Below are 19232 nucleotides of genomic sequence, written 5' to 3'. Positions count from 1 at the left end.
GATGGACGATGGAAGTGACTTTCACAGATTGTAACTGAATGTTCCTGCACTAGGTGGCAATATTGGGCAACAATTTCAGAGCTTTTTTTTTTTTTTTTATTGCATAACGACAAACACAAAATACACATTTTGTTCAATGCCACATGAACAAGAGGTATCTGTCAAATCGGTTACCGGAAAAGAAAGAAAAAATCGAATTATTTTAGGGGGCACGTTGGCTTAGTGGTTAGCACGTTTGCCCCTCACCTCCAGGTTTGGGGGTTTGATTCCCGCCTCCTCCTTGTGTGTGTGGAGTTTGCATGTTCTCCCCGTGCCTCGGGGGTTTCCTCCGGGTACTCCGGTTTCCTCCCCGGTCCAAAGACATGCATGGTAGGTTGATTGCCATCTCTGGAAAATTGTCTGTAGTGTGTGTGAATGAGAGTGTGTGTGTGTGTGTGTGAATGAGTGTGTGTGTGTGTGTGCCCTGCGATGGGTTGGCACTCCGTCCAAGGTGTATCCTGCCTTGATGCCCGATGACGCCTGAGATAGGCACAGGCTCCACGTGACCCGGGAAGTTCAGATAGGCGTCAGAAAATGAATGAATTAAAGTATTACATGTTTTCTGAGCTTTTTTGTTTTTTACTTTTTCCAAAAGAGTGCTGTATAATTTATAATCATTTATAAATTGGGACAGATTTGGTTTACAAAGGGCAAACTTTGTGTACTTTCCTAATACAAATAAATAGCTGTATAATAGTTATAAAATGGTTCATTATTTTCCAAATTATCTCCCTCAAAAAAAAAAAAAATCAAATACACCAATTTCTGCCACACAACCCAATTTTCTACTAATATAATTTTCCACATCTTTCCAAAAAAGTCTTGAGTAGATACAATAATAAAACAGATGCAAAATGGTTTCTTTTTCATAACCACAAAATTCGCAAGCATAAGAAATATTAAACTTAAATCTTTCCAAAACATGTTTGTAAGGAATTATTTCCCTCTCGTCTGCTGCTTGGACAGGATTTCTGAGCCCCTCTCCCTCTGCTAGGTTTCTGTCCTCCACAAGGCCTTGGGGAAGTCTCAATGAAACATACAAGTCTTTTAAAGAGAAGTTGGCGTAATGTGTGTGTGCGGAGCTTAATGCTAGTATCTGCAGAAGCAGGCTTGACAGTTATCGTGAAGCAGGAACCTCCCAGCTGCAGTATCATGTTTGTCATAACTTCTTTCATACAAAGCAGAGCAGATGTACCAGGGAGAGGAGGTTATGCTAAGGTCAATGTATCTGTGTGTGTGTATGAGAGAGAGAGTGTGTGTGTGTGAGAGAGAGAGAGAGAAGAACATTATGCTCTGTACATAAAGTCTGCAACATTATCAGAAAAGTATTTTATACAATTATTCTCACAAAAATCCTATGTAGAATTGTGTAAGACACCTCCTTAATTTTATCATTGACAGAAAACTTGTTCAGTATTTTCCATGTTTTGTCCCAGCATTTAGTACCAAATAAGGAAGACCAAAAAAAAACCTTGCTGAAGGAAAAGAAACAAAACAAAGGGTATATTAATTTACAATGAACTAGAATTCTTTAAAAGATATACGACACTCTTTGGAAGTGCATCGAGAACAAAATCTCTTGGTAACAATTTCAGGGCTGTAAAACTGTCAACACTTGATTTCTCTATCAGTCTATAGTCTGTGTTCATTTGATTTCTGGAGAATGTTTGAAAGATTGAACTCTGATGTTACAAAAAAAAAATCTATTTTGTTCCTTATTGTTTACATTTGAATGAGTTCCGGGATATGTAATGACGAAATGTTTGGTGTTTTCTGGTAAAGGAGGGTTGAAGGGTAAATGTTTAACGCAAGTTGATTTTGCAGTCATATATCCGTTAACCTGAAAGTTTTCTGCTGCGATTTGAAGAAGAGCAACAGAGAAGATGAAGATTTTCATCCTGACCTTTTCAGTTTGCTTATGACTGTGAGGGGTAAGATCTGTTAGCTTTCAGTATTACTCTCCGAATGCTCAAAGTTTTTTCAGGAGAAGTTAACAGTAATGTAATGTTCATAGTAAAAGAGCCTTGTGTGTAAATATAACACTCACTGGACACTTTAATAATCTGTTGTGCTCATGTCATTATCTAAAATCAGCCAGTGTCAGTTACAGTGCAGATGTGGCCAATAGCTTCAGTTAACGTTCACATCAGAGATGTGGGAGCCTAGTAATAGCCAGACTACTGACCTGAAGGTTGCAAGCTCGAATCCCAGGTCTACCAACCTGCCAATGTGGGCCGCTGAGCGAGGTTCTTAACCCTGAATTGCTTAGTTGGGAAAAAAAACAACAATTGAGACGAAATGTAAATCTCTCTGGATAAGGTTGTATGGAAAATGTGTTCATTTTGTTTGTTTGTTTATTTATTTATTTATTGGGGGGGGGCTCAGTGTCTAAAGCGTTGAGAAAATGTTTTGTGAATGACACAAATATCAACTCCCCAGACCTTAATCCCCTACAAATTCTGACAAACACCAAGCAGTGATTATGTAAAAACAGGCTGCCATCAGAGTCAATAGTCAAGAAGCTTTTATTGTCATTACAACCATACAGTATTGTTCAAAATAATAGCAGTACAATGTGACTAACCAGAAATAATCCAGGTTTTTAGTATATTTCTTTATTGCTACACGGCAAACAAGTTACCAGTAGGTGCAGTAGATTCTCAGAAGACAAACAAGACAAAGCATTCATGATATGCACCCTCTTACAAGTTGACTCCATACCACAAAGATGTGAAGACGTTTTAAAAAACTCTGGTCATACAACTAAATATTAGTTTAGTGATTCACAGGATTGCTAAATCCTAGAAACAAAAACTTTGTACAGTCAACGGCAGACACTGCTATTTTTTTAACACACCCCTTTCAAGCGTGCATATCATGAATGCTGGGTCTTGCACCTACTTGTTTGCCATGTAACAATAAAAAAATATACTAAAAACCTGGATTATTCTGGTTAGTCACATTGTACTGCTATTATTCTGAACAATACTGTATAAAGCTGATGCAGTACACAGTGAAATGAGACAATGTTTCTCCAGGATCATGGTGTTACATAAAACAAAGACAGAGCTATAAGGACTTAGAAAGTTAGGTTAGATACTAGAGGTCTTCACGGGTCCACTTAGATCCGAAAACCCGAGGTCCGACCCGAGACCCGAGCGGGTTCGTGTCTAAAAGTTTCACGAGTGCCTCGGGCACAGGTCGGGTATAATAATAGCGGTCTCGGGTCATTTAAAATCGTGTTTTTAACGAATGGACCCGAGAAGACCCAAACTACTCTATCTCGTGTGTGTTCATCGATTCTAGTCCTTTTCCAGCCTCTCCTCTGTTTGCCAAGACCGCTTGTGACATCGTGTGGCTGGCGGTAAGCTAATCTTTGTTGAAACAGACCTGTCATTCAATTTTGAATCCACGCTGTAGCGGTTACACTAAAGTCCAGTCGGGTCCAGTCGGGTTAAAAAAAAATTGCCGTCGGGTCGGACTCGGGTCTAATTTTTTCGAGTTTGTCTCGGATCGGGTCTTTCTTAATATATATATATATATATGTGCACATAGGGTTCGGGTAAAAAGTGATTTGGGTCACTTCGGTTCGGGTACATTTTTTTAGACCCAAGAAGACCTCTATTAGATATATAAAGTGTATCTGTGCAACCTGGTGTAAACAGTGCAGAACAAAAAAAGCCTGTCACTGGGTCACTGCTTCTCCTTGCTTGGAGCACAGTACTGCATACTGGGAGCACTGCACAAGACCTGCTGTTTTGGAGATGCTTTGACTCGCTCAGATAATTACACTTGCATGTTTTTCTATGTTTCCAACTTGTCTCGACTTTGGGACCTGACTATTCACTGGCTGCCTAATACCCCCTGACAGCTGTCAGTATAGCAAGACGATAAACCTTATTCACATCACCTGACAGTGGATTTAATCATGTAGTTGATTGTGCTGCTTAGTAATAAGAGTTCAGTCAGGACCACTTCGTAAATGAAGGTTAGCGAGCATACAGTTAGTGTTGGCGGAATGGTTCTGTTCTGGGAGAATTTTCCCACGCGCCTGTCTGTGCGCATGCATGGACGGGGGCGGGAAGGCAGCGCTGGGGAATGAATAGACCCCCAAAACAAAACCATATGCCAGAGGGGACCCCCCAACATAACTGATGCGTGGTGCCGTAAGCCGCAAAACACGATTGGGGCATATTGGCCGAGCGAGCGGCATGCGATGTGCGAGGCTGGGTTGTGGCAGGGGCGTGAATGAGAGCGTAGGCAAGCAGGAGAGGAGAGAGAGGGAAGTTAACATGCATTAGGAAGGCAGACGTGATCAGTGGAGGTCCATGGCTTTTTGGGCGTTTAACATGTCCATGGTTCCCGGACGGACGTAACGTTCGTATGCCACGGAGGACCATCGTCCTAGACTTTTAAAGGTGGGAACCGTGGTGACAGAGGCTGCAGTTGTCGCGGCTCCGATGCGGAAGGAGGGGGGCGTGTAGAGCTCCGGTGAGAGGCTGCAGGATTAGCTGGCCGTACGTAGACGTCCGGCGAAACAGGATCTCGACGTGGCTTTGCTCTCTGTTAAGAACAGCGGTTCATCAGGGCATGTGTGAGGGCAAAGGCCCAGATACCGGGACATGGAAAAGAAAGGGCAGAAATCAGTATTAGTGCAAGCGATTGCGATGGGAATACCTTTAGAATCTTTGCCGGACTTTGAGTGCTTTAGAAAAATGGAAAAATCATCTAGGGTGATATCAGACACCGTGAGGTCATGGGCGGCGTCGAATGTATTGTTGCGTGTCGTGAACTTACCCGCCTAGGGAAAACGTAAAAGCACACAGAAACACCACTTCCGGGAGAAGATCCTGATAAGGGCTAAAGGCCTTTTAAAATCGATTTGGCTATACGTGATCTCACATACTACGAAGCTGCAGAAAGGTAGGATTGCAGAGTGGAGCTTGGTCGAGGGTGTCGGGGCAAACGCAGGCCTGGAGGAGAGGCATCTGGGCTTTTTTTAAATTTATTTTTTATATATATAAATATATAGTGCGACAGGGGAAGCTTCGCCCTGGGGTGAGTGGATGGCGGCATATTTGCAATGAGCATGTTGTACGTCCACTCGGGTATAGAGCAGCATCCCTCAGCTATCCCTCATTCGACTAGTGCGGGATCGGATGCTGCGGAGACGTCTTCCTGAGGGAGCAGAGAGAGCAGTCTGTGGGACGGGTGGCTGGAGTCATTGATGATCCTCCAGCTTTCCTTATACATTGCCTAGTGCAGATGTCCTGGAGGGAGGGAAGCTCACCTCCGACGATGGGGCCGGCGGTTCGCCCAACCCTACCAGAGCTTTACGGTTGCCAGCGTGCTGTTTCCGAACCGGCCAGTGGTGCAGCCCCCCAGGATGCGCTTTATAGTGCAGGTGTAGAATGTTCTGGGGATGCGAGGGCCCATTCCTATCTTCCTCGCCGTCTTGGGAAGAAAAGGCATTGATGTGCCTTCTTCGGTGCTGCGTCAGTGTGTAGGTCAAGGTGAGATCCTAGCTGATGTAGACACAGGGAACTTAAAAGCTGCTCCGCAGGTATCTTGTCGATGGTGGTGGGTTTGTGTCTCTGCTCTGTCTCCTTGAGCTCCTTTTGGCGACAATTTTTTCTTTTTTAATTTTTTTTTAAGGCATCTGCAAGTCGGCTTTGCTCGTCCATGCCACTTTTCGAGAGGAATGAGAGGAATGAGGTAACCTAGCACGATGTAGCATAACATGATGTAACATACGTGCCTAACATGATGTAACTTAACGTAAAAGAACATAGCGTAACGTAACGTGAGGGTGACGTGATATACAGCTAAGTATGGGACCCATACTCAGAATAAGTTCTCTGCATTTAACCCGTCCTGCGTAACATAACGTAACATGGCCTAGCAGGCATGGAATAATGTAGCATAATATAGCCTAACATGATGTGGTGTAACATAGCCTAGCAAGGCGTGGCATAAAGCTAACGTGACATGACATGAACTAGCAAGGCATAGCGTAACCTGGCACAACATAACGGGACATGGCGTGCATAGCATAACCTGGCGTAGCAAGGAACAGCGAGGCATAGCATTACCTAGCATAACGTGACATAGCAAGGCAAGCATTGTATGGCATGACCCATCGTGACATGTATGGCAAAACGTAGCATTACATAGCATGACGTGGCTTGACGCCGCGAGGAATACCATAGCCTACTATGACGGAACACGCCTAGCATAAAATTGCGTAGCCTAGCATGACATAGCGTGGCATAACAGTGTAACATAAAGTGACGTAACCTAGCATGCATAATAGCATAGCATAGCGAAGCGTAGCATAACGTGCTGTGGCATTAACAGACTGTACAACACGCCAGCCCTAAGGTCCCTTCCGGTTCAAAAACGCGCCATGAAAACACGAACAAGTGCGCCGTATCGATTAACCGTAGGATTAAAGCATATTCAAACTTTCCTTTCGGCTCGGGTATCCGGTGGTAAACGTGACCGCTTATAGTTCCATATCGCGAACAAGAAGGGAGATGGCTTGCGGTTGAGACTCTGAAGGGCCGCCGAGTTTAAGTCGCGGCAGCAGCAAAGCGCCGTTTAAATTGCAGCAGCAGCAAAGCGCCGTTTAAATCGCGGCAACAGTGAAGCTGGTTGGATCGCAGCAGCGCCGATGCGTAGGTGCGCTCGAAGGTGAGGATTTAAAGGATTGTTATGGAAGTCGTGCTGGATTGCTAGAATGGTACCAGAGCACACAGGGCATCGCAACTTGCTGTGAGTGACCATGCTGAATCCATATACTACCTACCTAAGCTCTGCTGTATTCAGCATAAAGGTGTTTCACAGGGTGTCTCAATTACAACAAATTCTTTAAAACAATTCAAATGGTATCCGTGGGATGTGATGGAGAGAGAGTAATACATGTAGCGTAGTAGAGTTGTGGCCAAAGTTGGGGGGGGGGGGGGTCGTGGCCAAAGTTGGGGGGGGGGATCGTGGCCTAATGGTTAGAGAGTATAACTCTTAACCCTAAGGTTGTGGATTCGAGTCTTGCGTCGGCCACGACTGGGGTGCCCTTGAGCAACCCCAACTGCTTCGTGGGCACCACAGCATAAATGGCTGCCCGCTCTCTGGGTGTGTGTTCACGGTGTATGTGTGTTCACTGCTGTGTGTGTGCACTTTGGATGGGTTAAATGTGAATTGGGTCACCATATTTAGCCGTATGTCACATCACGTCACTTACAAAAGTGAATGAGACAAATATCAACTCCCCAGATCTTAATCCCATTGAGAACATGGGTGTACAAAAAAAATACACCTACAAATTCTGACGTATGCCAAGCATTGATTATGTAAAAATGGGCTGCCATCAGTCAGGATGTGGCCCAGAACTTGATTGGCAGCATGCCAGGGCGAAATGCAGAGGTCTTGAAAAGGAAGGGTCAACAATGCAAATATTAACTCTTTGCATAAACTTAATGTAACCATCAATAAAAGCCTTTGAGACTTATATGCTTGCAATTATACTTTTGTATACCACAGTAACGTAACATCTGATAAAAGATCTAAAAACACTGAAGCAGCAGACTTTGTGAAAATTAAAGAGTGTCATTCTCAAAAAATAAAATATTCCTTTGCTCCTTGTTTCTGGCTTTAGACGCAACATGTATAGCTCCACACGTGGCGAATGCCAAACCTGAAAAGAAGTTAGAATCATCCTATGCAGGTGGACACACTGTTAGATTTGTATGTGACGGGAACTATGAGTTTGAAGAAACATCTTATGCAGTTTGTGATCATGGAACATGGTGGCTGCCAGTGTGCAAAGGTAAGGTGTACAAATTATTAATATTTCTGAGCAGACAAGACATACGTGGGGTGGTGCTGGTTTTAAAGCAGTTAGTAATCAGTGGATAAAATTTAAATCAGGAGAAATATACACAGACCTGTCAGTCATGACATTAAAAACACTGACAGGTCAAGTGATGTTTGCTGTGTATGGATCTGAGTAGCTTCAGACTGGTGGACCAGAAGTGGAACTATAGAAGAAAGGGAAAGCGATGGCACATTTTACATATACAAGCATCAGATTAAAATGAGAACTGTGTTTTTTTCCCCAGAAAAAATAACGTGTCGTAAACCACAAGTGCAGTATACAGAACCTGAGGAGTTAAAAGTCTCTTATGACATTGGAGAGACGATTCAGTTTAGGTGCCGCCCCAGCTACAAGTTCGAAGGCAGTGATATTGCAGAGTGTGTAGACGGATCCTGGAGGCTGCCAGTGTGTCGACGTAAGTGTCAATTTGAGCTGGTTGTGTTTTTAAATGGAGGACATGTGGATTTAACAAACAGAAAAAAGAAAATAAAAAGCAACGATAGAATGTTTTTTACTCTCTGGTCAGTAAAATGTTCATGACTCCATGTGTAAAGACATGTAACTAAAACCAATGATAGACACTTAAGCACTTCTGTACGTCTTTCCAAATAAGGGAGTCTGCCAAATGCTGTAAATGTAAATGTAAACTAAACACATTCTAAATTAAAACCATGTATAAATGCTCTGTTTTCAGGTCGAGGTGAATTGAGGTGTAACCAACCACGTGTCCAAAACGGCCGTCTTGCAGTAGGTTCAGCATGGAGCTATGTTACAGGAAGCTCGGTCAAGTTTGTATGTGACGACGGCTATGAGTTTGAAGGAACACATTATGCACAGTGTAATAATGGACAATCGAAGCTGCCTGTGTGTAAACGTAAGTGTCCTCATTACAAACCTGACTCTTTTATGAAAGTGATTTTCACAAAATGGGACGAAGAAATAAACACTGTTAAAATGTATATAATAATTGAATCGTGTTATGATATGGACTGTTCTAGAGAAAACTTGGTGTATTCCTCCTAACGTGCCAAATGCCCAGACTACAGGGGAGTTAGATCCGTCCTACCCTCCTGGTTCCAGACTGTGGTTTAAGTGCAAAAGTCGCCTACGAGTTTGAAGGAGCAAGTCAAGTCGCAGTGTGCGAAGATGGAAAATGGAATTTGCCGACGTGCAAGAGTTTTGTAAGTGGGGGGGAAGATGATCAGATGTCAGACGTCTTTATGTAATCTGCATCAAGTATAACTGTGTGTTTAGGAATTCGGTCATACAAGCAGTTGTCCAGGGCCCAAATCTCTCAAAGTTGCCCCCTTGTGGCTAAAGTGTTTTACTGAATTACACCACAGTAATTTACCAACAATTGCTTGCACGTAACAATTTTAAAACAAGTTTATAGTGACAGCATAAAGTTATAAATGTGGCAATTAAGGTTTTTAAGATTTTTGTTTGTTAACACAAACTTGTGCTACTGTCAGACCTGCAGTGCTAGAAAATTAATCAACACATTCTGACCAATCAGAATCCAGAACTCAGCATAGCAGTTTGTATGTGATGACGGCTATGAGTTTGAAGGAACACATTATGCACAGTGTAATAATGGACAATGGAAGCTGCCTGTGTGTAAACGTAAGTGTCCTCATTACAAATCTGACTCTTTTATAAACATAGACATGTTCAAGATGAAATTGTTATTTCACAGTAAAACCTTAGACACGTGATTAAATAGTTGCCTGGGAGACGTTTCAGTAGCTCTGCTTTTCTTCACCCTCACCAGTGAATCTTAATCTTATTGATTAAATCCTCATTATCTGTGAGTGTTAAGTGTGTTCATGCCACAGCTCATTGGAGCGTGTAAAAACAAAACAAACCAAACGGGAAACTAGATTTTTAAAGATTGTCACGAGAAACTTTGATGTTGGTTCGAAAAAGCAAGTACATTACACAGAATACACAAAACGCAGTCTTCCTCCTTGTGCCGGACATTTTGATACCTCACATGTATGTTGAGGTAATTTTCTGATTCCAATTATAGTTGGGGTGTACGATGTTTGAAATCACCAAAACAAACACACCCCTAACCCAAATGGGTCCCATCCCTGTATCGATAGCTCCGCCCACACCTACATACGTAACCAAGGCGACTAGCAGAAAGAAATGTGTCTTTATCATAGCTGAAGGGAAGAACAATACGATTGTAGATAAACAAACAAGCAAAAATGACACACAAGCATAATCATGTAAAGGACAAAGGCATATATTAGTTCTGTGAAACAAAGCAAATCCAACGTTACTCACCTATCGAGAGGGGAAAAAGGGATCACAGCGTCCCATTGCAGGCCTTCCTGCTCCTTCAGTTCTCTCCAGCGCTGGAAAGCTGATCCTACAGTATATTAACACGTCCTACTTCTTGCTTTATCAATGTCAATGTCAATGTTTCAATCGTTTTATGCTAATGTCACACATGACAAGACACGCCCGTTTCTGCTCATTAGCTACACGTTTGTTTTGTTTGTCAGCCCGACTCAGTTTTCAGAAGCATTCCTCAAACATCGTACACCCCACCTTTAATATTGAATAAATAAATAGATAGATTATAAGCTTGATAGTCAAAAAAAAACTTTTTGAATGGAATTCTGTAGGAATTTAGGCAGATTTGATCTTCCATACCGGAAAAAAATGAATTCTGATTGCTTATTAAAGTAATAGCTGCTTATGTCAGTCGAAACTTGGCCAAGTTTGGTGCATGTAGCTTAAAAGCTCTAGGAGAAGCATTTAAAAATTAATTGTTTAAGGAAAAAAATGTTGGCTTTTTTAACAAATTTTGCTGTGATGGAACTAAACAGCTATGAAAGCTCTCTACAGGTTTAATGGATAATTAAGGGTTCTGATCCAGCTAAAATGGTTCCATATAAAGTCTTTCTGTCAGTAATATACTGCACAGAACCTTTAAGGGTTCCCTTAAACATCTGAAACTGTGCTGCTGGGTCTAAAGTTAGACTGATGAACTCTTACAGGAGCAGTGACTGGCGGCCGAACTGTTCCTGAGAATAAAGATCCGTCTTTATCTGGTAACAATGACCACAGGTTCAATCAGAGTTTTCTCTCATTATACGTTACTATTATTCCTTTAATCTCACAAAGTGTCTCTGATTTCAGGCCTTGATTGTGGACCTCGACCCCTTATTGACAATGGAGACTTCACAGAGCTACCAGGTGGAAATACATTACAGGTTCAGTGTAAGTTCTTATACAAATAATGTCAGAATTCTGCAGCATTTCTAAATGGTTTATTTTGGTTCTCCATTTTCACAGCGCCATGTAAACTGGACAGGACGCGCTTTTACTCTGATTCTAATGCTGATGAATATCTAAAGGAGGGTGAAATGAAGCATTTTTCCTGTCTTAGAAGACAGACCCTTTATTCTATAACCATCCAGTGCACTAATGGACAAGCCGTCTATGGTGCTTGTAAGTGTATCCTGTGTTTTCTAGACAAAAATATCTCAGTTTATCTAGTTACACGTGTGTTTATCCTTTATTTCTGCACTGTTATTAAACCACACAAAAGTTTTACACTGACACTGGAGACTCCTTCCATTGCTCTCCTTTATTTTTACTCTGTTAGTGAACACTTTTAAATAGTGATCTCTAGGAATCTGTAGCTGCTCTCATACAAAATGTTTCGACTCCCTCGGACCAATCAGCATTCAGGATTTATATTAGAACCCGTGCTGGTTGTTGTTATGCTCCACAAGGCTCACAGGGTTTATTTGATCAGTTTATCATGTGGGGATTTAACTGAGACGATCTCTGATGGCTGTTTCTTTTGTTTATAGGTGGCCAGCCCTGGGTAAGTTCATAAACACCTATTTTCATTATGGCTAAAATCTAAATGCAGTTAATATAGAATAGTAAGTGTATCAGTAGAGCAGGACTGTCTGTGCTGCAGTGTTAATACTGATGCTCACTCAGATATATTGTGTTTCCACAGTGATCTGTATCGACGGCTCGATCGGACAAACCGACACCCGCAGAGCTGAAAATATAAACTTAACTTGTTTAATTCCTGACTTATTAATCAGCTGTTGGTGTTTGGTAACTACAGTGAAACAATGAAATAAGGAAAATTTTATAAAAATAAATAAATAACATGGCTCATCTGTGAAGATGGTGGATTGTTACATGAAAAAAAGAACAGCAGATCTGCTAAATCAATAAATCTTATGTTTAGGGATATTTCTGCCTCGTTGTTTGTTTTCCATCAAAAACTCTGGACGGTGTAATGTAACGTAGCACTTAAAGAGACGGACGGGACACGACTGAATGCTGTATGAACTGCTCTGTGTGATCAATTGATTTTTAGTGAATGATTAAAAGGCTGAACCTTGATGACAACATTTGCAGAGAGAGGACAGGAGTTTCCAAATCATATACCGCTGTTTATATATTGCTTTTTTCGATGGCTTCGGGTTTTTCAGTTTTAATACAAATCCAAACTGCAATTGCATCCATCACCATAGCTACGGTGAGGCACGGTGGCTGCAGCATCACACTTTGAGGTTGCGTCTCGCCCGAATTCAAATTAAACCTTAGGTTTACTGAACAGTCGTTCTCTCATCAGACTGTTTTTTCCCCTCACGTAAAATAAAAAAAAAATTCAAAAAAAAAAAAAAAAAAAAAGATTTGCAGCTGCATTATGGAAAATGAATGGACGTCTTCTGACCAATCAGAATTCAGAATTGAACGGCGAAGTGTTGTATAGTGCGAAGAAAAGAAGAATGTATAAATCATTCAATATGAGCGGAAAAATCCTGCAGGAAAAAAAAGAAAGAAAGAAAGAAAGAAAGAAAGAAAGAAAGAAAGAAAGAAAGAAAGAAAGAAAGAAAGAAAGTTTGCCTTTTCTTTACTTTGGCACGTCAGTGTTTGGAGTTGTGAAATCTGCATTGATGAAATACTGCAGTAGAGTCGTGGTTTCTGGTAAAGGGAGGCAGAAAAGTAAATGATTAATGTGCTAATAAATAAAGCGACCTGAAGGTTTTACACTGTGGTCTGAGTTGAAGAACTACAGAGAAGATGAGGATTATTATCCTGGTTTTAGCTATTTGGTCATGTCAGGCGGCGAAGGGTAAGAAATTCAAACAAGGTTATATTTCTGTTCAAACGGTCATAAGCTAGCTCATCATGTTCATATACATGAAGATGTTTAAAGATTTTATATATATATATAAGATGTTAAAAGATTAACATAAGATGTTTAAAGATTATATATATATATATATATATATATATATATATATATATATATATATATATATATATATATATATATATATAATCTTTAAACATCTTGATATATATATATATATATATATACCCATACACAGTTTATATGTAAATGATGTCGTTCGTGTGTAACATCTTGCTGAAAAGAATTTATTTTACAGATAACAACACAGAGACGGTAGATAGCGATTAGTCAGAATATCTATTCGAGACAATAAAAAAAATCATTAAAGTTAATTTACGATGACAATTTAGAGATTTAGAGCTTTTTCCATATAACTCAATGTAACAGACTCGCACCTACAGCTATTTTAGTGAAATTAGAACAAAGTGTATTTCGTAAATAATGGTAGAAGCACCTTATGGATGGGGCAAATGTTTTTCTTTCACCCTAATCGGGAGCATTAATAAAATAAGTTTTTAGATTTACAAACATTATTTTTTTCCCAAAAATGTTTGCTATTGTATATACAGTGAATCGGGTGCCGTTGTTTTCTCATGTCATTTCAAAAACCAGAGGTCTGTCTCCGTCCGGATCTCAAGAAAGGCTTTTTCGTTCCCCACCGAGATACTTACAAGGACGGCGATTCTGTTTCATACGGCTGTGATTCAGGACTGAAACCTGCCCTGGAAACATGGTGGGGACAGATAACATGCAGTAATGGCATATGGTCACACACCCCTCGATGTATCGGTGAGTAATTTACCAACAATCATCATCATCATCATCATCATCATCATCATTAGTGGTTCTTTATGATATCAATATCCTGTTTGTTAGTTTGTTCTCATCCTGTGTTCAGTTTTACTGCAATACTGACTAGAAGAGTAGACTTTTATAAAAGGAGACCCAAAATGGGACGAAGAAATAAACACATATATGAATGTTAAAATGTATATAATAATTGAATCGTGTTATGATATGGACTGTTCCAGAGAAAACTTGGTGTATTCCTCCTCACGTGCCAAATGCCCAGACTACAGGGGAGTTAGATCCGTTCTACACTCCTGGTTCCAGACTGTGGTTTAAGTGCAACGTCGCCTACGAGTTTGAAGGAGCAAGTCAAGTCGCAGTGTGCAAAGATGGAAAATGGAATTTGCCGACGTGCAAAAGTAAGTGACCCTTCATTTCTCACATGATTAATTTCTCTGAGCAGCATTGTGTTGTTATAAAAGAAAGTTTGTGATTCGGCAGGAAAGCGTTACACTTGTGATCCCCCTCTCCGTGTTGACAACGGGATGATTAAACAACCTTACCAGGATGCTTTCGAACACGGGCATCGGCTCGATTATGTTTGTGCAAAAGGATACAAGATAAGTGGCCAACAATATAGTGACTGCAACTCAGGCAGATGGACCAATACGATTAAATGCGGTAAGATTTTCACACACTTCAGGTTGCGTTATAAAATTTTACACATGATTACATCTGTTCTATTGATTTGATTTGCTAGCAATGGCAAAATAATAATAATAAACTGAAACTAAGGGCAAATATTAGGAGAAATATACAGTTTCATCGCTCAATAGTGATTTTAATAAACATTCGTTTATTCGAACAATTTCACTGAAACCAAAAGGTGTCCCATGTTACATCTGTACTTCCACGTACCCCGGAAATATCAACATTAAACCCTCATGTGTTCATGACCATGGGAGGCATCTTTGAAAATGTAAAGATGATCAGATGTCAGACGTCTTTATGTAATCTGCATCAAGTATAACTGTGTGTTTAGGAATTCGGTCATACAAGCTGTTGTCCAGGGCCCAAATCTCCCAAAGTTGCCCCCTTGTGGCTAAAGTGTTTTACTGCCTTACACCACAGTAATTTACCAACAATTGCTTGCAAGTAACAATTTTAAAACAAGTTTATAGTGACAGCATAAAGTTATAAATGTGGCAATTAAGGTTTTTAAGATTTTTGTTTGTTAACACAAACATGTGCTGCTGTCAGAGCTGCGGTTCTAGAAAATTAATCAGCACATTCTGACCAATCAGAATCCAGAACTTGAAATAAGAACTGTTTTTTTCCCCCCAGAAAAAATAACGTGTCGTAAACCACAAGTGCAATATACAGAACCTGAGGAGTTAAAATTCTCCTATGACATTGGAGAGACGATTCGGTTTAGGTGCCGCCCCAGCTACGAGTTCGAAGGCAGTGACACTGCGGAGTGTGTAGATGGATCCTGGAGGCTGCCAGTGTGTCGACGTAAGTGTCCTCATTTCATTACTGAACAACACTGTGATTATCTGTTAAAGACAAGATTATTGCACTGGAAAAGCTTCATGTGTGATTTCCCATCAATTTTGAGCTGGTTGTGTTTTTATTGTGTTTTAAATGGAGGACATGTGGATTTAACAAACAGAAAAAAGAAAACTTTTTTATTCTCTGGTTAGTAAAATGTTCAGATGTAAATGACTCTGTGTGTAAAGACATGTAACTCAACACATTCTAAATTAAAACCATGTATAAATGCTCTGTTTTCAGGTCGAGGTGAATTGAGGTGTAACCAACCAAGTGTCCAAAACGGCCGTCTTGCAGTAGTTTCAGCATTTAGCTATGCTGCAGGAATTTCGGTACAGTTTGTATGTGATGACGGCTATGAGTTTGAAGGAACACATTATGCACAGTGTAATAATGGACAATGGAAGCTGCCTGTGTGTAAACGTAAGTGTCCTCATTACAAATCTGACTCTTTTATAAACATAGACATGTTCAAGATGAAATTGTTATTTCACAGTAAAACCTTAGACACGTGATTAAATAGTTGCCTGGGAGACGTTTCAGTAGCTCTGCTTTTCTTCACCCTCACCAGTGAATCTTAATCTTATTGATTAAATCCTCATTATCTGTGAGTGTTAAGTGTGTTCATGCCACAGCTCATTGGAGCGTGTAAAAACAAAACAAACCAAACGGGAAACTAGATTTTTAAAGATTGTCACGAGAAACTTTGATGTTGGTTCGAAAAAGCAAGTACATTACACAGAATACACAAAACGCAGTCTTCCTCCTTGTGCCGGACATTTTGATACCTCACATGTATGTTGAGGTAATTTTCTGATTCCAATTATAGTTGGGGTGTACGATGTTTGAAATCACCAAAACAAACACGCCCCTAACCCAAATGGGTCCCATCCCTGTATCGATAGCTCCGCCCATACCTACATACGTAACCAAGGCGACTAACAGAAAGAAATGTGTCTTTATCATAGCTGAAGGGAAGAACAATACGATTGTAGATAAACAAACAAGCAAAAATGACACACAAGCATAATCATGTAAAGGACAAAGGCATATATTAGTTCTGTGAAACAAAGCAAATCCAACGTTACTCACCTATCGAGAGGGAAAAAAGGGATCACAGCGTCCCATCGCAGGTCTTCCTGCTCCTTCAGTTCTCTCCAGCGCTGGAAAGCTGATCCTACAGTATATTAACACGTCCTACTTCTTGCTTTATCAATGTCAATGTTTCAATCGTTTTATGCTAATGTCACACATGACAAGACACGCCCGTTTCTGCTCATTAGCTACACGTTTGTTATGTTTGTCAGCCCGACTCAGTTTTCAGAAGCATTCCTCAAACATCGTACACCCCACCTTTAATGCTGACTAAATACATAGATAGATTATAAGCTTGATAGTCAAAAAAAAAACTTTTTGAATGGAATTCTGTAGGAATTTAGGCAGATTTGATCTTCCATACCGGAAAAAAATGAATTCTGATTGCTTATTAAAGTAATAGCTGCTTATGTCAGTTGAAACTTGGCCAAGTTTGGTGCATGTAGCTTAAAAGCTCTAGGAGAAGCATTTAAAAATTAATTGTTCAAGGAAAAAAATGTTGGCTTTTTTAACAAATTTTGCTGTGATGGAACTAAACAGCTATGAAAGCTCTCTACAGTTTCACTGGATAATTAAGGGTTCTGATCCAGCTAAAATGGTTCCATATAAAGTCTTTCAGAACCTTTAAGGGTTCCCTTAAACATCTGAAACTGTGCTGCTGGGTCTAAAGTTAGACTGATGAACTCTTACAGGAGCAGTGACTGGCGGCCGAACTGTTCCTGAGAATAAAGATCCGTCTTTATCTGGTAACAATGACCACAGGTTCAATCAGAGTTTTCTCTCATTATACGTTACTATTATTCCTTTAATCTCACAAAGTGTCTCTGATTTCAGGCCTTGATTGTGGACCTCGACCCCTTATTGAAAATGGAGACTTCACAGAGCTACCAGGTGGAAATACATTACAGGTTCAGTGTAAGTTCTTATATAAAAGAGTGGGACCTGAAACGGTAACATGTGTTTCTGGAGTGTGGTCGCAGCTTCCAGTGTGTAAACGTGAGTATTAATTACGCACTTTATACAAATAACGTCAGAATTCTGCAGCATTTCTAAATGGTTCATTTTGGTTCTCCATTTTCACAGCGCCATGTAAACTGGACAGGACGCGCTTTTCTTCTAATGTTGATGTATATCTGCCAGAGGGTGAAAAGAAGGATTTTTACTGTACTTTAAGAAACTACAATTACTATTATACTATAACCATCCAGTGCACTAATGGACAAGCCATCTATGGTGCTTGTAAGTGTATCCTGTGTTTTCTAGACTAAAATGACTCAGTTTATCTAGTTACATGTGTTTATACTTTATTCTTTATTTCCGTTATTATCAATGTATTATGTATAAAACCTCAATGTCTGCTGTAATGGGAAAATAATTGTTAATTATGACAATGATGATCTTTAGGAATCTGTAGCTGCTCTCATACAAAATGTTTCGACTCCCTCGGTCCAATCAGCATCCAGGATTTATATTAGAACCCGTGCTGGTTGTTGTTATGCTCCACAAGGCTCACAGGGTTTATTTGATCAGTTTATCATGTGGGGGATTTAACTGAGACGATCTCTGATGGCTGTTTCTTTTGTTTATAGGTGGCTAGGCCTGGGTAAGTTCATAAACACCTATTTTCATTATGGCTAAAATCTAAATGCAGTTAATATAGAATAGTAAGTGTATCAGTAGAGCAGGACTGTCTGTGCTGCAGTGTTAATACTGATGCTCACTCAGATATATTGTGTTTCCACAGTGATCTGTATCGACGGCTCGATCGGACAAACCGACACCCGCAGAGCTCCTGCTGATGATCAGAAATATTCCTTCTCACAATTAAAGCTTGCTTTTTAACCAAAATAAAAGCATATCACTCGTGGGTTTGTGTTTTCTTATCGCTAGACAAACAGATTCACAGAGATTCTTTCATGAGATCGATCCACCGTGCTGACTGGATGACGATGCTTATTGTAAAGGTGCATTGTGGGATTGAAAAAGGAAATTCGTCACTATAAAATAACAAACACCAGACACAACACTTGTCATTCGAAGGAAGAAAAAAAAAGGTTTGTTTAACGCTTCACTTGATAATTCGATGTCGTTAGCTTCCTTAGCATCAGTTTGGACAGGAAACCGTTTATTATGTTTCACGTTAAAGCTTCAAGGACAACTAAAGTACTGTAAAGGGAGCATCATTATAACACAAGAACACAATCTCACTAAACTACTTAGCATAAGAAAATTATATTTACTATACAACACATTCTGACCATGCTATGAGGTAAAGCTATGCTAACCTAACCAGAGGGTGGGGGGAGGTGTTTTTTGTTGTTGTTGTTGCCCAAATCCCTTTTTTTTTTTCAACTTTCAGCTCTTTCAAGGCACCGACTTTATATCCAAAGTTCAAGCTGCTACTTTCAGCAGGAGAAATGTCACAAATGAGCCGTTTCAATTAAGCAGAACGATTACATTTATCCCGCCAATCGATCACGTGATCAATGTAAAGGCATCCGATTGGCTAAGACAAGCATTTCCAAATTTAAAAAAGGACAATAAGAAATTGTTTTTTTTTCTCAAGTTTCTTAACGCGAGTACAAAAACATTGTAAAATTGAAATGCAACTCGAATGTCGAATTTTCATGCGTTTGGTATAATGTTAAAGTCAATTGTGTAAAAGTAATAATAAAATAGACAGGCGTGGCGCTGATTGGC

The 19232-nt window shown here is 40.2% G+C and overlaps 2 protein-coding genes across 2 annotated transcripts; both read left to right on the top strand.

The window, feature by feature from the left end:
- Nucleotides 1–1827: 1827 nt before the first annotated feature.
- LOC113640105 (complement factor H-like) lies at nucleotides 1828–9086 on the top strand. Its single transcript, XM_047822570.1, has 5 exons — nucleotides 1828–1970; nucleotides 7694–7864; nucleotides 8157–8327; nucleotides 8607–8786; nucleotides 8911–9086. Exons 1-5 carry the CDS (start codon nucleotides 1958–1960, stop codon nucleotides 9027–9029), a joined length of 654 nt encoding a protein of 217 aa, XP_047678526.1. The 5' UTR covers nucleotides 1828–1957; the 3' UTR covers nucleotides 9030–9086.
- Nucleotides 9087–12876: 3790 nt separating this feature from the next.
- LOC113640104 (complement factor H-like) lies at nucleotides 12877–18399 on the top strand. The gene is made up of 11 exons (XM_027142466.2): nucleotides 12877–13034; nucleotides 13710–13886; nucleotides 14129–14305; nucleotides 14388–14567; nucleotides 15231–15401; nucleotides 15681–15860; nucleotides 17225–17278; nucleotides 17367–17528; nucleotides 17616–17771; nucleotides 18122–18135; nucleotides 18277–18399. Exons 1-10 carry the CDS (start codon nucleotides 12983–12985, stop codon nucleotides 18127–18129), a joined length of 1317 nt encoding a protein of 438 aa, XP_026998267.2. The 5' UTR covers nucleotides 12877–12982; the 3' UTR covers nucleotides 18130–18135; nucleotides 18277–18399.
- Nucleotides 18400–19232: the final 833 nt, after the last annotated feature.

This window comes from Tachysurus fulvidraco, chromosome 1, assembly GCF_022655615.1.
Source record: "Tachysurus fulvidraco isolate hzauxx_2018 chromosome 1, HZAU_PFXX_2.0, whole genome shotgun sequence".
Lineage (NCBI taxonomy): Eukaryota > Metazoa > Chordata > Actinopteri > Siluriformes > Bagridae > Tachysurus > Tachysurus fulvidraco.
Note: the sequence above shows the minus strand (reverse complement) of the source record. Positions and strands in the feature narration are given on the sequence as shown.

Excerpts from the sequence above, each read along its gene's own strand:
- LOC113640105 (XM_047822570.1), top strand. Across the intron at positions 7,865-8,156 it reads GTGGCTGCCAGTGTGCAAAG|AAAAAATAACGTGTCGTAAA; the intron begins GTAAGGTGTACA and ends TTTTTTCCCCAG. Across the intron at positions 8,328-8,606 it reads GAGGCTGCCAGTGTGTCGAC|GTCGAGGTGAATTGAGGTGT; the intron begins GTAAGTGTCAAT and ends CTCTGTTTTCAG.
- LOC113640104 (XM_027142466.2), top strand. The coding sequence starts at position 12,983 with ATGAGGATTATTATCCTGGTTTTAGCTATTTGGTCATGTCAGGCGGCG. Across the intron at positions 13,035-13,709 it reads GTCATGTCAGGCGGCGAAGG|AGGTCTGTCTCCGTCCGGAT; the intron begins GTAAGAAATTCA and ends TTCAAAAACCAG. Across the intron at positions 17,279-17,366 it reads TAAAGATCCGTCTTTATCTG|GCCTTGATTGTGGACCTCGA; the intron begins GTAACAATGACC and ends CTCTGATTTCAG.